This window comes from Saccostrea echinata, unplaced genomic scaffold, assembly GCF_033153115.1.
Source record: "Saccostrea echinata isolate AGI-Se365-2 ecotype Australia unplaced genomic scaffold, CSIRO_AGI_Sech_v1 ptg000049l, whole genome shotgun sequence".
In the NCBI taxonomy this organism is placed as follows: Eukaryota; Metazoa; Mollusca; class Bivalvia; order Ostreida; family Ostreidae; genus Saccostrea; species Saccostrea echinata.
The window spans coordinates 1,237,395-1,255,135 of NW_026889798.1; the positions used below are offsets into that span (position 1 = coordinate 1,237,395).

The following is a 17,741-nucleotide window of genomic DNA, read 5'->3' on the forward strand; positions in this document are numbered from 1 at the left end:
TAAATTAAATTGAGAATAAAATAAACCCTTTGCTCAGAGGCTACTCATCCCCAATGAAAATGGCCTATTATCACGATTAACACCACTCTCAATTTCCATAATTATTTGCAAAACATACATGATGCAGGTCCAGATCCAGGAATATTTTCCAGGGTTTTTTTTTCCAGTGGGGTCCACCCAGTCCAAAAAAATTTCCAACCCAAAAATTCCTTGACAAGCAAAAAAAAAAAAAAAAGAAAAGAAAAAAGAAAAAAACACCTATTTTGTGGTGTCGATGGTGGGGTCCACATTTTTTAAGGGGGGGGGGGGGGTGTCCAAAGTCATTTTTTATTTGCTTCAGTATATACTTTAATACCTCTGCAAATTATGGGGGGGGGGGGGGGGGTTAACATTAACTGCAATTAAGCCAAATAAGTTTTTGATAAACATTTCATTAAGAAAATAAAAAAGAAAACAACTTATAATTCAAAGATAATGTTGGCGTAAAATATTTACATTAGGGTGATCAGGATATATTTCAAATAGGGTACAGGGCAAACAAGAATGAAGGCGAACAAACCCTGCGCAAACGGACTCATGCAAAAAAGTAGATAGGGCTAACGGACCTGATACCATCAATGTAGCAAAATAAACAGGGGCAGATAATTTTAATCTTCATGTTTACTATGAACAATCCAGAGAGTTCAGAATGTCAACATGGCATGTAAATTTGAGATAAAGGAACATATTGATTTTTTTTTACATATGAATTATTTTTTTCAAGATAGAAGACATATACAAGCCCCAAAAGGTTTATGATTAATAACAGATTTATTTTCAGTGTAACTTCTTTTGTATTCTTTAAAACTGTTTTGAAGCAGATCCGCTCCGATTTGCTACAGTGCAATTAAATGGGACATTCTTATTATAGATAGTTTTCATTAAGCCCAAATTAGCAAGAGTTCTTTCCCATTGGCTGCCATATTGGTGATCAGCATGCTTATATTCCTTCATTACTCAACCAACTTTAACTTTTTATACTGGCCATTGTGGGGTAGGAGGCATTGTTTTCCTGAAAATATATATTCATTTGTTAAAGCCTCCTTTATTTCATAGTTTTTATTCTATTAAGATTAAGATTTTTTTCCCAAATATTTCTGCTACACCCTCTTAAATTTGGTAAGACAAAGAGGAAAAATGACCAGGTTGACCACCAAGATGGTGGCCAAGAGAAATAACTCGGAGAGAAAATATGACAGATGAAAACTATCTATTGTAAGAGCTTTTACTGTCCAGAGACCCTGTTAAAAATTCTAACAAGGAGTAAAACACCTAAGTACACAGAGAATGAGTTTTCACACTGTGAACTTTCATCAAACATATTTAATATACACAAAAGAAATACTCCTTGACACAAAAGGCTTTAAAGCATTTACTCTTTTTCTATTTCTAGCTTTGGAGTTATCTTCCCTGGTGTGATTTTGAGATTACAACATAACTTAGTCCCGTTCCAAAGACTGATTGGATATTTACCATGGATCCTTGACACCAGAACAGGAACACATAGAAATGCTTGATTTAATCTAAAGTTTGGCCTTCATCATGTTGATATTAACAGAAATAACTTATTTCATCAATACTCTAATGGGAGAGTCTGTAATCTAATTTGGTCAAACTAAGCAATAACAAATGGCTACTACTTCTATAACTGAAAAAGTCAAGGATGCAGCAACTGATTCAGAAGCAGTTCATTCTACTCTGAATAACAGTCCATCAAAGATTCCAAGCACACTTGCAACAAAACAGTGTGATCCTTTAGAGAGCACAAACAGCCTAGGGGTTCATTCTACCCTTCCTACAGCTAGTAGGAGCATGAAAAGCCTTCTAACCAATAAGTTCACTCAGGCTTGTGTGAACGTGAACAGCCTCAGAATCCAGCAGGCCTCTCAAACCACTTTGAACACAGACAGCCTTGGAACACATCAGTCATCCCAGCCTAGTGTGAACACAGACAGCCTTGGAACGCATCAGTCATCCCAGCCTAGTGTGAACACAGGAAAAACAGTAAATATCATGCCTATTCCCCGAAATACTGCAGTTACTGTCTCTAGCACAAATATTAAGAACCCTGCAACCCTCAGCAGTTCTGGCATTTTGATAAATCTGAACAATGGTGTTCAAAGTAATTTTACTCTTAATCAGATTGTAAATAACAAAACATTACCTGTGAACACTTCAAAAACAGTGGGACCTACAGATGTGGAGGTTACAGAGCAGAGCTTTCAAGTCACTATTCAACCTGTTCAGAAACTGGATCCACCACTAATCACAAATTTGGATCCACCAACAGAATTGGAAAATATTCAAGTGAAAATAGAAGAAAGCTCTGTTGTTGAGGAACTCCAGTCTTCCACCCCTATGAGTGAAGAACATGAGCAACAAAGGGTAGAAAATAGTCTTGTTGAAGAAAGTGTAAGTATTTGTTAAATATGTAACCTATATCTTGTATATAGGTTTAATGTCTACAGACAAACCTTTTTTTTGAAGTCAACAGGGATAAAAAAGTTTATAACTTTATAAGGTTAAAATATGCATGGTGGGAACATTTATCGATGCTATTAGAGGTGCTTGGACAGGGTTTGAAGTTAATATTTTCTCAAAGGATGACTGCACTTAATGCCTATTTTTGGGTCTTTTTCGGTTGCTTCTGTTGCTTTTATATCTAAACCTTATTTCACTTTTGTATGTTTTTGAGAGAATCCTGTCAATTTGGAACCAAATTTAAATCTTAAAATGATTTTAGACTGTGATACAATAAAATTATTCAATGTTTTTTGTCCTTAGTGCTTTCCAAATATAGTGAATTTACACTTATCTGCCCTTGATTGAACATTAGGTATGCATGAGAGGTGGAGCTAACATTGTAAGAATGGGTCTAAAATTAGACTTGATAATAACAATGACATGTTTGGAAAAAAGAACGTGATCACTCTTTCCAATCTCCCTCTCCATTCTGTATGGCACAAATACACTTCTGATAAAGGTTTCAAAACGAAATTAACAATATGAGCACGTCAATGTAATTAAAGCAGACTTTATATCAATGCCAGATGACTTAACGTGTTCGAACACAATGTCCTAGTTAGCACAAACATGCTACCTTACAAGTCACATGACGGAATTTAGTATTCACAAAGTTACCCGAGGTAAGAAATCATGTGGTGAATTATAATATTCAGCATGTCACAATCCTTGGTTACAACACAGAGAGCGAATGTAAGAAGAAGCAGTTTTTTTCTCCTTTTAACCATGAGCGCATGTTTGTCTATTAATCTCCTTTTGACACATTATTATTTATGCAAATATACAACTACTGTTAAACGTAGAACAATAGACAATCATGCGCTGACTATGTATAAAGTCAGTAAAAAAGTGGGCGTCCTCATTATCGAACGGAGATTCATGAAATTGTGATGACCCTGCCTTTGAAAACAGATTCGAACTTCGTAAATACAAACTTTTATTAAACGTAATTACATAAAGTTGTAGATTGGATGTTGACCATTCTTGCAATGAAAAGAAAAATGCTTGTTTTAAAAGTTTATTTTGTCACAAATTTCACATGTCCTTAAGTGCAGTCATCCTTTTCAGTATTATATCATGACTTATATGTTGCTAAAGCATTTCACATGGAAATATAAACATGATAAAAAAAAAAAACTTGTTTTTTCAGTTTTATATGGAAATTACTGAAACTACACACCCTGAAACGTGCTACTACCCCACCTGCACGCTGCATGAACGGTACACGCTCGCTACACGGTTTGCATGAAACGCTACATGGTTTACACGAAACGCGTTGCACGAAAGGCTGCACGGTTTACACGAAAGGCTGCACGAAACGATTTGTACACGTTTCTCACATGCTTTGTACACGATTCTCGCATGCTTTGGCCTCGATCTGGATTTTCTATTCGGAATCTCTCAGACTTTATTTAAATTATTACGCATTAAACAAAAATTATTTAAGAATTGCAATCATTCAAATGAAGTTAAGATTAAAAACTCGCAATATCAGTACTATATTAACAGATAAAATACTCAATGTTCAGTTTTAATTAATTAATAACTGTCATTGAGTATGTGACCCACCTGGTGAAATGCTTAAATCATCGTCTGTCTACAAACCTTTTTCACTAGACTCTAAATTAAGCACTGAAAAAAATTATTATATTCGTAATTCATAATCTTTTACAACATTTAATGTTTTTCATGAATAAAAATCAATCCTTATTGTCGGGTGTCATCTTAGCTATGATTGACAAGAGATAATCATGATAATAGCAGAACAAGTTGTCAGGCCTGGCACGCGGTGTCCATGATCGCTGTTGTAAATGACCTTGATCACAGTCGTAAGTGTAAAGAAGATTCCAATATATTTTTTAAGGGGTGCATCAGGAGCACCCCGAAAAAAAGCAATCATTTTCTTTAAAGGGAAAATTATCAATAAAACACTTGTTTACAACAAAAACTTAGTTTGTGTTTTTATTTGATCCCCCCCCCCCCCTGGAAATATTTAACCCTGTATTTGCCGATGCATGTGAATTATAATTCATTTATATGACTATTATTAATCAACCTATTTTATGCATTAAAAGACTATAAATAACTCATCGTTTCAAAATTGTTTGTATTACAATCGTGTAATATAAGAAAATTATGTTCGTTTATAAAGAAAATCAATTAACTGTGCTCCCCAACATAGAATCCCAATACTTCACATTTATAGCAACACACTAAATTTTGCATTTTATTTTTCACGCATTTTCTTTCAAAAAATGTTCAGTATTGCATACTCCCTTTAAAAAACGTATTGAATCAAATACCTTAAAATTGATGTGCAAATAATTTATTACTTTTAACACATTTTCAGTACATCTTTATTTAGATAAAAAAAGAAAGAAAATCTAACAAATATGTAATTATACATTACCGAGTAATTTTATTTTGTTGTTTATGTATTTTTTTTTCACTCTTAAAATACCACTGGTATGATATATCTGAATAGTATTAGTTACAAACAACATAGAATGACATGTTGATCTATCAATAGCCATATTTAGAATAAAAGGACTTCCGAATGAATCCTACATGTTTCTTACACGATTCTTGCACGAAAGTCACACATATCTCACACGATTCTTACACGAAAGTCACATGTTTCTCACACGCTTCTCGCACGCTCGCTACACGGTTTGGAGCTTACACGAAACGCTACACGGTTTGCATGAAACGCTGCACGGTTTACACGAAACACTACACGGTTTGCATGAAACGAAAATGCACGAAAGTCACACGCTTTTTTTGGGTAGTAGCACGTTTCAGGGTCTGTGTGAATTTCGGGTGCGTTTGATTGATACATCCTTGCACTTTCTCAAAGCAAACTTTATTCTTAATACTTATGAAAAGTAGAAATTTTGTTGTGTATTAATGAAATATAATTAAAATATAATCCAGAAAATTCAGAGTAGAATTGTGAGAAAGCAAAACCAACTCACCAGTATTGTCAGTCTATGCTCAGTGATGTGTGCAGAGTTTAACATATTGAACACACCCGGTGAAACGTAAACATTAACAATAACAGAGTTTGTGCTTTGTTTACAAAAACAGTTTACATTTCATGGTTATGGTTGAATATTTTTCATTAAAACACAACAAAATTTCTACTTTTCGGATAAGTTTACTTTGTGAAAGTGCACAGATGTTTCAATCAAATGCATCCCCAAATTTGTAGTTTCAATAATTTCTAGAAAAAAAGTTTTTTTTATTATATATTTCCATGTGAAATGCTATATAAACATATAAGTCATGATATTATACCAAAAATTTGACCAGGACTTTTTTCCTTGGCTGCACCTCGGGAAATGGTCCTGGCCTTTGGGAACTGGAATCTTGCTAACTCCCTCAATAATATACTTTAACTGTATAATATACATGTACACAGTAATTAGCAAATTATTTAAGAAATAAAGTATAATTATTTAATGTCCATTGGGATATAAATATGGTTTGGTCACTTGATCAAATTCCAAAAGGACTTTATGGTAAATTTGATCAAGTACCAACTTGTATTTATATTCCGATAAATATTTTGAAATCATACCTTATTTCTTATATTTACATTTGTGACTTGTATATAATTATTATAATATTTAATGCTTGAAATGATTTATTTTCAAAACTCAACGGCTCACAAGTTTTATCAATTGAATGCATCTCAATCTAGTTAGAATAATCTGTGTCTCGGGACAAGCCCTCACCACAGTTAGAATGCCTCCCATATACTAGCAAAAAATTGCAGAATTGCTCCGAAATTATTTTGAAGAATCAAAAGGATTTGCACTGAAAATAACTACCAAATTAAGGACATTGGCAAGTCAGGGTTTTCCGGAGAAAAAAGGTTTAATACATGGTTTTTTTTTCACTTATAACATGTAGAATTCTCTAAGCGGTGAAAACCAAGAAAGCGTATGTTACAGAGGTAAACAAAAGCATGTGTACTTCCTTCAACGTTTAGAATAATCTATAAGAAAGAAAAGTAGTAATGGCTTTGTTGTACATTGTATTCAGGGACAAAGAGCCAACAGGTCATCATTTACCATAGTTATGCTCAGTATGCTGGGAAGCTGGGCAAAGATGTGACATAGAGATGCTAAAAGGTAGATCGACCATGCTGACTGAGAACAGTTCTTAGGTTGTGTGAAGGAATCAGCATTTAGTAACTACGAATAAAAGTTAAAAATAAATCCATGCCAATATTTTTATGACAATGTGTTTCAATCAATTCAGTCAATTACATGATAAAAACAATCAACCAGTTTCTTGACCAATTTTAGCTGTTAAGGGACGCAACTCAAAAATGATGATCGATGCCGGTATATCCATGTCTTGTTTCTATATATACATTTTCAGCCAAAATATCTAGAAGTCATAGGAAATGAAGATACAATAATGTATATAATACAAAAACTGTATGAAATAAATGGGTTTTCAGGGTTCGACACTAACTTTTTAAGGCTTTAGTCCTGCCGGACTAGTGCTTCATTACTTTTACTAGTCCGCACGCGATTTTATTAGTCCGTCAAAAAAAAAAGAAACATCAATGTTTTTTAACATTAATTTAACATGACAATTAATATACATATTATTTTTTGAAATAAACAAAGTATTTACGTGAAATATATTATTCCACAGATTCATGAAATCTTGCAATCAGCAAGTACGATCGTATTCCCGATCTCGTTTTTTTTTTTATCTTTACATTACATCCAAAACGTCCAACATCTTTCTTAAAAGTGTCATACTAAATCATGATCGCTAAAACCTTATACTTCATATTGATCAGTCGAAAAATTAAGCGCTGAATTGACCCGGTATTGCGTAACTCCCGCCAAAAGCTAGAAATCTAAAAATACACGCGGGATTTCTTAGTAAAAGTTGTCGAGAATCGGACATCGGTAATTTATTCATATTCTTTTTCAAAATTTTTTATTGGTCCGTTCGGACTAATTAGCCACATATTTTATTAGTCCGAATGAAAATGTATTAGTCTGAGACTAACGGACTAACGTTAGTGTCAAACCCTGGTTTTGAAGAAATATTAAGGTGAAAATTTATGTAGATCCCTTTTATCAAAATGCATTAAGAAATGTAAAAACACTAATTTGACAAAATCTAAAAAAGAATGTTGGATTGGTAGGTAAAACGATCCAGAATATAGCCTGTTTAGTGCATTAAACCTACTCAAAAGTTCTTGAAAAATTCTATTACAATAACCAGGAACCTTGCCAATGTCCTTAACTATAACAAACCATTTTTGAGGTTGTGTATGCCTTTTATATGTTTTAACCTTAAATATAATCCACATAAATATGAAAGTTCAACTCATTTTCTCAATGTTTTTTTTCTTGCTTCAAATTTACATGCCATGTTGACATTCGGAACTCTCTGGATTGTTCAAAGAGTATGCACTGAGTTAGAGTTATCTCCCATTTTTCTTTTCTACATTGCCAATACACAGAACGCATTCTATTGTTAAACCGGGTCCATAGGACATTTATCATTTTAACATCAGAACATTCTATCTAATCTCAATTCTTTAGGCTACAGCTGCAACAGACCTAATTCAACAAAAATAAATAACCATTATTCCTTTGCCAAACATTCAGCACTTTATGTTCATAATGTTTAAAATGTAAGTTGTGTCCTTCAAATAGGACCTTAAAAACCCAGTATAGATTCTAAATTGTTTAAATTATGGCTCCCAGGGGAAATGTGGGGCCACAATAGGGAATCAAAAGTTTAACATTTTAATATATAAGGAAAATCTTTAAATTTAAAATCTTCTTGTCAAGAATAGGGGTGCAACAATACATCAACCTCACGATACGATACTTATTCATGGTATTCACGATACAAAAGGTATCACGATACATGACAAGGTTAAGAAGTCTTTCAAGTTTGTCATCATATTTTTTTTTTAAACTTGACAGGGTTATATCAAATGTTCATATTTTGTGATAATAATTAAAATATCATTTTGTTAACTTGAATTGGATTGATACATGTAGGTAGATCTTTGAGTTGTGACAATATTCTAAACCAATGATAAACATTTGCAGGGAACTACTGGGACCTTTCCTAATAATCTTCCTTTTAAATTGGAATGAAAAAGAAAGACATTCATTCTTTTATTCCTTTTATTTACCTAGAAAACCAGTTGTAAAATTTCTCGTGTTAACATATTTTAGTCAACAAGACAGCGAATTTTCATCGAAATACACGCGTGATGAGATATCGTGTATTACCAAGAATACATTTAGATCTAAAGGGTTAATCATTTGTCTTAACATCTATAACTTTTAATCATGAGGTCTGTAAGATGCTGGAGATGAGTTTAACTGCCATTAATGTATTATCGTTAACCTCACGTTTTGTGTGGAAGCCATTTTGAAATTGTAAACAAGGAAATAAAACAGATGACTCTGATAATTCTGGACCAATTAAACCAAATCGCGATATCAGTTTAGTGTATCATGAATTGATCCGTGGAAAAATATACTGCGATATACCGTCAAACAGTTTATCAATGCACTGTTAATGAGTCAAGAACCACTGGGACAGAAAAGCTGAGTCTTCAGGGGCTGATAAATCCCATTGCCTGAGGCCCGAGACTAGTGAATTTTAGGGATGGGCAAGTGAATTTTTATTAACCACTTGCCTGAGGGCAAGTGACTTTTTCAAGACATAAAATAATAAGTCTTAGTTTAAGTGGAGATGGGCACTTGTAATAATCATTTTTTTGTCTTCCTACTTTTCATAGTTTATGGTGAGGCAAGTAAAAATTCAGGTAGGGCAATTGAATTTTGACCATGTACTCGCCCATGGGCAAGTACTTGAAAAATCTATTTGTCAGCCCCTGATCTTATGTGAAATCATCCTGGAGTGGTGTAGATTCTGAATTGTTCATATGGCCCCCAGGGGTAGGGTGGGACCAAAACAAGGAATCAAATTTTAACAATGAAATATATAGTAAAAATCTTTAAAAATCTTCTTCTTAAGAACCACAGACTGGGCCAGAAAAGATGAAACTTACTGTAAACCAACTTTTTTTCGATTGTGAGAAATATTTGTGAGTTTCGCGACCTGCTTTAACTCTCGAATATTAATTGCTGTGAATTAATTTATGCTTTGTATTTGTAGAGAATATTTCCTAAGTCTCGAAAATTAAACACCGCGGATTGATTTCAAACTGACGAATCACGAATAAAAGATGACGCAAATAATAGTTGGTTTACACTATGTGGAAGCTTCCTTGGGTAGTGTAGATTCTAAATTGTTCAAATCATGACCCCCGAGGGTAGGGTGCAGCCAAACATGGAATCAAAGTTTAATGTTGCAATATATATATAGGAAAAATCTTCTTCCCAAGAACCACTGGGCCAGAAATGATGAAACTTATGTGGAAATATCCTGGGGTAGTATAAATTCTAAATTGTTGAAATCATGGCCCCCTAGGGTAGGGTGGGGCCAAAAGGGGGGATCTAGTGAAGAGCGGTAAGGCCATGGCCAAAGTTAGTCAGGTGAGCATTGTGGCCCATTGGCCACTTGTTGACTTTCATAACATTCAGATTACCTCAGTTCTACATGTTCAAATGTAACCCAGTAAATTTTCTATATTTTGTTTGCTGGGAATTTGAATGTTGAGAAAAATGAAAGCTTGTAGAATTTATAGCAATTGGAAGTGAATTTAATTGGACTTGTCAATGACTCTAAAACTCATACATTGTTTGTGTTTCATTATTGGTTTAAGATAAGATATTTCTTTCTTTTAGGAAGAAAATGCAGACAATTGTAACAAAGATAAAATGAGTGAGACCGACTTCAAGTTTTTCAAATGTGGAATTTGTGATGTGGCTTTTATTAATTCAGTAAATCTAGAGAAACACGTTCACCAGCACAAGATATTCCAAAGTGAAACCATTAAATGTGGGTATTGTGAAGAGATTTTCTATTCTAAAAGAAATGCACTGCATCATCTGAATCACACTCATGGTATTATTTGTAAGAAACCAAAGGCTGGAATGGAAGAAGTTAATTTACCAACATATGAGAGTGATGGAAAATCTCCGAAAACTATTCGAGTCATTCGAACAAAAATTCCAAAATGTGAGGTTTGTAAGAAAATATTTCCAAATCTGGAAAGGTTTGCAGAGCACAAACAGAAAAGCATTTGCGCTTATGTGTGGTATTGTTGTCTTTCTTGTCGGAAAAAAGTTGGCAAAGAAACTTGTAAGGAAGTTCCACTCCCAAAAGAATTAATATGCAAACTATGTCATCAGTCAGGGAACCAGTCAAAAGAGAACACAGATACTGTGATGGAGCAAGAGAAACAAGGAGATGAAATGATTTTAGGTGTAGTGCAACCAAGTATTGTAGAATTTGGTTCTAAGAAGAAGGATGAAAACAAACAAGGAAATGAAATGATTTTAAGTGTAGTGCAACCATGTATTGTAAAATTTGGTTGTAAGAAGAAGGATAAAAGCAGACAAGAAGATGAAATGATTTTAGATGAAGTGCAACCAAGTATTGTAGAATTTGGTTGTAAGAAGAAGGATGAAAATAAACAAGGCGATGAAATGATTTTAGATAAAGCACAACCAAGTATTGTAGAGTTTGGTTGTAAGAAGAAGGATGAAAATAAACAAAAAGATGAAAAATTAACTGATAAAAAATGTAAGAAGAAGGTGAAAAAGTTCTACAATTGTTTGGATTGTGGGAAATCTTATGCAGAAAAAGATACATATGAGATGCACCTGAAAATGTTGCACAGTACCATAAAACAACATAAATGTGATTTGTGTGAACGGGCTTATGTGCATCCCTCTTCCCTTAGATTACACAAACGTTTACACTCAAAAATGGAAACATTTGCATGTGATAAGTGTCCAAAAACATTTAAATTAAAAGGGTTTCTCAAAAAACATCAGAATGTACATGAGCCTGCAAGGTTTCAATGTGATGTATGCGGTAGGAAATTGAAGTCTAAACCTAAACTCATAGAACATAAGAGATTACACAGTGGTGAAAAGCCCTTTCTCTGTGAGATCTGTGGAAAGGGATTTCATAGTCGGATGGCCAGAATTTTTCATGTGGATACCCACAATCCCTCGAGCAAGAGACTATGTGAGATTTGTGGGAAACTCTACACATGCACTTCTTCTTTGCGACTTCATCAGAAATTGCACAGAATCCATAATGGTTCGGACTTGAAAGAAAGATTCTGCATTTTACCATGGGTTTGTGAAATTTGTGGCAAAAGATTTAGTAAGAGGCTGCGATATGAAAATCACAAATTAAATGTGCATGAGCGTAAAAACAAAAAAAACATAAAGAGAAGTCATTTAGAAGATAACCAGAAGAAGAAGAAGACAAATTCTGATTGTCGATCCATATGTGACATTTGTGGGAAATCTTTCTGCAGTAAATCGGCTCTTAGGTCTCATATTGCAGTTGTCCATCGAGAAAACCCTGATGATCGAATCATATGTGACATTTGTGGAAAAACTTTCTCCAGTAAATCAACTCTTTCTTCTCATTCTGCCCTCCATAAAGGACAAATGCAGATTTCCTGTGAGAAGTGCAATATGGTAATGCATAAACATTCTTTGAAAAGACACATGTTAAGAATGCACAAAACAAATGTATAACTATCTTCATGAACATTGAACAGTGTCAAAAAGATATTAAGTATAAATATAACAAATGAATCACAGAAGTATATTAACAGGTTTAAATGAAGTTATTTAATCTCATTAGTAAAATATCTATTTTTAGAATGTCAGTTCATGCTGTTTACCACAATAATAAAATACAGTACACTGTCTTGCAATATTCCTATGTGTAGAGAAATGTGTAGACAAATAATTGAAACCAAAAGGAAAGTAATGTTTCTGGCAAAAACAGTGGTATCATAGATATTTTAATGCACCCATACTACTCTTATGTTATAAAAAAAAAAGAGGCCCCAAGGGCCTAGAATCACTTCTGTGTTAAATTGTACATCAACCTAATCATTTCTACTCTAAGCCTCTTAATTAGTATAAAAAAATCAGATAAAGCCTTGAAACTTGTAAAGTAGGTCATGGTCAACATGACTAATCAAGTCACAAAGATTGATGATTACAGATCTTCTTATTATATATGTATCCGAAATATTTTGATATAATCCTATTCCAAAAGAATGTTATTGTGACCTACTTTTTGGATTACACAATCTGAGGACCCAAACCAACTAACAAAGTTTGATGATTTTAATCTACTTACGAATCCTAAATGTTCAGTTGGTTTGATATTCCAAAATTAAGACACAGTAACCAACCTTTTGGTTGATACACCCCAATGATCAAAGATGAATCAACTGACAAAATATGATGATTTTAAGCATCTTATTATCCAGAATATTGAGATATAGGTGTAAAATTCCAAAAATAGGTCGAAGTGACCTACTTTTCATTGTTCTGATTGAAACACTCTGAGGATCCAAAGTGCATTAACTGACAAACTTTAATGATTTTAAGCCTCTTGATAACTGAAATAGATATATTTTTTGTAAAATATCAAAATAAGGTGACCTTAACTAACTTTTTAGTCTACATTAGTACCCAAGATGCATTAGGCATTGCTTGAAATTCCAAACTAAGGTTATTGACTTTTGTTTTCATATACTAAGGATTCAAGATGCCAATGTTGACAAAATTAGAAATTTATGATACCAAGCATCATAGTTTCCTTAATATTGAGGAAAAAACCTATGAAATTTCAAAAGTACATATGTAGGTCACTGTGACCTACTTTCTAATTGATAGAGTATGCTGACCTAGGATACACCAACTTTCAACTTTGATGAATTTAAGCCTCTTACTATCTGAATTAAGATTTAACCATGAAATTTCAGAAATAAGTCATCATGACATACTTTTTTGGCTGATGAACGTTGAGATCCGAGGATTTTTCAACTGACAAAGTTTTTGATGATTCCTAGTCTCTTAGTATTAATTTGGGAAATTAGGGCTACTTATTTGGTTTTCACACACTGGGGATTCAAAATTCCAAAATTGACAAAATTTGAAATTGAAGATTCCAAGCATCGTAGTTTTCTTAAAATTGAGAAAAACCTATGAAATTACAAGCCATTTTCTAAGCTAGGTAGTATCAGAGAGATTAAAAATTATAACCAAGAAATTCAAAAAAAAAAGAGGTCACTGTGACCTCTTTTGGGTAGGTGTACTCTTGAGACCTAAGGATGCGCCTATTGACAAAGCTGGATAATCTTATGCTTCAAAGTGTCCAAATATGCATCTAGTACATGTCCAATTTGAAATGGAATCCCAGTAAACCAGTAAAATCCAACAATAGGCCTGTCGGCCACAACACTTACCTGAGTCACATTGGCCCTGTTGTTCTTCATTACCTTTTTCTCAAAATATATGTATTCCTGTGTAATTTTGATCTTTTTTGTAGCCCAACCTTATATTCAGTGATTTGAAATCAGTTTACACTACCAGATGATGTTTCTACTTTAATTTGATTCATCATAGCTTTGCTGTTCTTTAGTAGAAGGGTTTTAATGATTTTCTTCCCTACGTAACCCCCATTTTGGTCCCACCCTACCTTGGGGACGATGATCTGCACAAATTACAGTATACACTACCTCCAGACGCTTCAACAAAAGTTTCAGCTTTTCTGGTCAAGTAGTTCTTGGGAAGATCACAGATGTGTTCAATTTGTAGTTTCCGTATAGATCGATCATTTCTTCATTATATTCACTTATTTCATATTCAAGCTGCCATCTTAAAATAATTTACTATAAACCATGTTTTCCTAACATATCTTTCAATACTTCCACAATTATTCAAGAGTTCATGTTACAAATCGTTATGTACAAATAGAACGATTCGTTTTGAACCGATTTGCCTTTCCATCCAATACATGCATGGCAATATACATGAAAATAGGCGAAATTTCGATGATCTCAATTTCTATTTTACGACAGCTTTGGGGATCAATGCGATGATGAAAGACTGGCACAATGACTATAGCGCGATAATGTGAGAACGCTATTGCGATGATAACACGATGGTACGACATTATCGCGATATGAAGCAATATTTTCTATTGCTCCATCTTGCTCTCGCGCCATTCGTTTGACTATATGGGTAAATCAATGTAGGTGTGTGATAAGTGCATTATTTACACTTATCTTTAAAACGTTTCAAGTTTTTGCCACTTTGCTATCCTAAAGAAACGAAATGTTAATCATTTATCACTGAAAAGTGCACTTCAAAGTTCGCCTATTTCAAAGATGCCGTATATTTGTATTGCATTACCTTAAAACACATTAATTTTAAATCGTACTTGGTCTAAAAGTTTTCTCAAACGAATCTTTTATTTAACAGCAACTGTGTATGAGAATTTTACTTTTAAACGTTACATGTATTACACTGCCATGAATGATGAAATAAACTAGCTACTCACACTCACTTACTCTATTTTTCAATACATGTATATATATTTATATATATTTTCAAAACTGCAAAAACTGCTGTTTCCAGATGCTACTGAATTCAAGAAAAAGCAGGAAAAAACAACTTACAATTTTATATTTCTTCTGCATTTGTGTCATGTTTACATTGTCAATATTTTTGTAATGGTCACTTCGAATATGACTGGAAGCATGATTTCTCAACAGAAGTTGGGGGGGGGGGTAAATAAGGAATACACGAAATAGATTTGTAAAATGCTTCTTTTATCAGACTACCTTAAAAGTTGGGATTCCTGAAAATGGCTAATTATTATTAGCAGAAATAATTGAAGACAATTAGCCAGCCATTCTCGTGCTAGTTTTGCTAATATTTGAATTTCTAGATGAAGAGGTTTTTTAAAAAAAAATTAAGGAAATAAGAATTAGCAATATAATATATAAAAAATATACATGTATGAATTGGAGAACAAAAAATATAACAATCTGATATCCATAGTAAAAATATTTTGATTTACTATTAGTAAAAACTTTGATTTACTATTAGTAAAAACTTTGATTTACTATTAGTAAAAACTTTGATTTACTATAGTAAAAAAAAATCATACTGTAATAAAGTATATTAAAGGTGCATAGACACAGATTTGAAGTTTATATTTTCTCAAATTTTCTGTATAATATCACAACTTATATGTTGCTATAGCATTTCACACGAAAATAAAATTAAAAACTTATTTAATCTGGAAAATATTGAAACTACGAATTTCGGGAGGCGTTTGATAGCCACATCCTTGCACTTTCACAATTTTTAACTTTATACTTAATACTTAACAAAAGTAGCAATTTTGTTGTTTATTAATGAAAAATATTAAAACTATAATGCAGAAATTTCAGAGTAGAAATGTAGAAAGCAAAATCCTCTCACCAGTATTGTCAGTCCGTGCTCAGTGGTGTGTGCAGAGTTTAACAATTGAACACACCCGGTGAAACGTAAACATCACCAACAACAGAGCTCGTGCCCTGTTTACAAAAATAGTTTACGTTTCACGGGTGTATTCAATTTGTTAAACTCTGTACACAACTACACAACACTGAGCACGGGCTGAAAATACTTAAGTGAGTGGGTTTTGCTTTCGCACATTTTTACTCTGAATTTTCTGGATTATAGATGTAATATTATTCATTAATACACAACAAAATTGCTACTTGTGTTAAGTATTAAGTATAAAGTTAAAAATTGTGAAAGTGCAAGGATGTGGCTATCAAACGCCTCCCGAAATTCGTAGTTTCAATAATTTCCAGATTAAATAAGTTTTTAATTTTATTTTCGTGTGAAATGCTATAGCAACATATAAGTTGTGATATTATACAGAAAATTTGAGAAAATATAAACTTCAAATCTGTGTCTATGCACCTTTAACTATACATGTAATATTTTTTGTTAGGGAAGAATTGAATTCAAAAGAAAGCACAGGATAAAGTTAATCCTTTCATAAACAAACCAGTATACTCCATACACTAGAGTGTTCCAAGGAGCACAAGTTTCGTCTGCTTTATAGCATCATAAAAGATAACAATAAATCTTGAGGGTGGTCGGTTAATCTGCTACTAGGATTATCATGATTATATCAGAGAAAAAATTCACAAAATATAGTAAGACCGATAGTATAGCAAGAAAATCTGACATTCAAAAAGAAATATGATTCCCCAACCTTCCAAACTAGAGTGAATAATGAAATTGAAATTACATTAAAACATGTTAAATACGTGTTTAATCCCAGGCGCGGATCCAGGATTTTTTTCCTAAGGGGGTCCACCCCAGTCAAAATATTTCCAAACTAGAAATGATTCCGCATGAATCCAACTTTCTCCCAAAAGAGATTGCAGTTTTTCTTTCCTGCAATACTATCAGCCTACAACGATCCTTTTGGTATACCGATCCTAATGTATTTTCATGATATTTAAATTTCAGTTTCTGTGATTACTGTATAATATACGGTTTCAAATTACAGTGTCATGAGCTTATAAAAATGTGATATACATGTAAATGCCTATATCAAAAGCCTGCCTCACAAACCTAAAGAGAGATTTCAAAGCAACCTTCCAGAGTATTTTTTTGCAAAGTAGGTAAAAGGTCAAGGACAAGTGGATTGAAAAATGTAATTTTTATAGTGTTTATGTCAAACAGTGCAATTAAGTGTTAAAAAGCATAGATTTTACCTCTGAAGTACCAAAATATCCTGTACATTGGCGTTATGAACTACATGTTTATTTTGTAAAGGATGTCAAATGTCAAGATTTTCCTGTCCGTCCGTCCGTCTGTTTGTCCACAAAAAGTGTAACCTTGCCCATAATGTTTGATTGGTTGAAGCAATAGCTTTCATATTTCACATGTATATTTTTTGAGACAAGACCTTTCTTTGGATACCAACATATTTGACCCCTTTGACCTTGAAGTTTGAACCCTTTTGCAAAATTTCACTACACCTTAACCTTGGCCATAATTTAAGAACGGTTAGTGCTAGGACTTTTACACTTCAAAGATGTAGTTTTTATAATAAGACCTTTTCTGGGTATGAATATTTTTGTAGACTTTGACCGTAGAGTTTGATGTTCTTTTTAAAACCTTTACCTTGGCCATAAATTTGGAATAGTTGGGGCT

General features: G+C 33.2%; 1 protein-coding gene across 1 annotated transcript; it reads left to right on the forward strand.

The window, feature by feature from the left end:
• The first annotated feature begins 1,440 nt into the window (after positions 1-1,440).
• Positions 1,441-12,424, forward strand: LOC133203300 (zinc finger protein 728-like). Its single transcript, XM_061339107.1, has 2 exons — positions 1,441-2,451; positions 10,374-12,424. Exons 1-2 carry the CDS (start codon positions 1,669-1,671, stop codon positions 12,246-12,248), a joined length of 2,658 nt encoding a protein of 885 aa, XP_061195091.1. The 5' UTR covers positions 1,441-1,668; the 3' UTR covers positions 12,249-12,424.
• Positions 12,425-17,741: the final 5,317 nt, after the last annotated feature.

Bases quoted from the DNA above. Each gene is read 5' to 3' on its own strand.
- LOC133203300 (XM_061339107.1), top strand. From the start codon at position 1,669: ATGGCTACTACTTCTATAACTGAAAAAGTCAAGGATGCAGCAACTGAT. The intron at 2,452-10,373 runs GTAAGTATTTGT...TCTTTCTTTTAG, and splicing joins ATAGTCTTGTTGAAGAAAGT to GAAGAAAATGCAGACAATTG.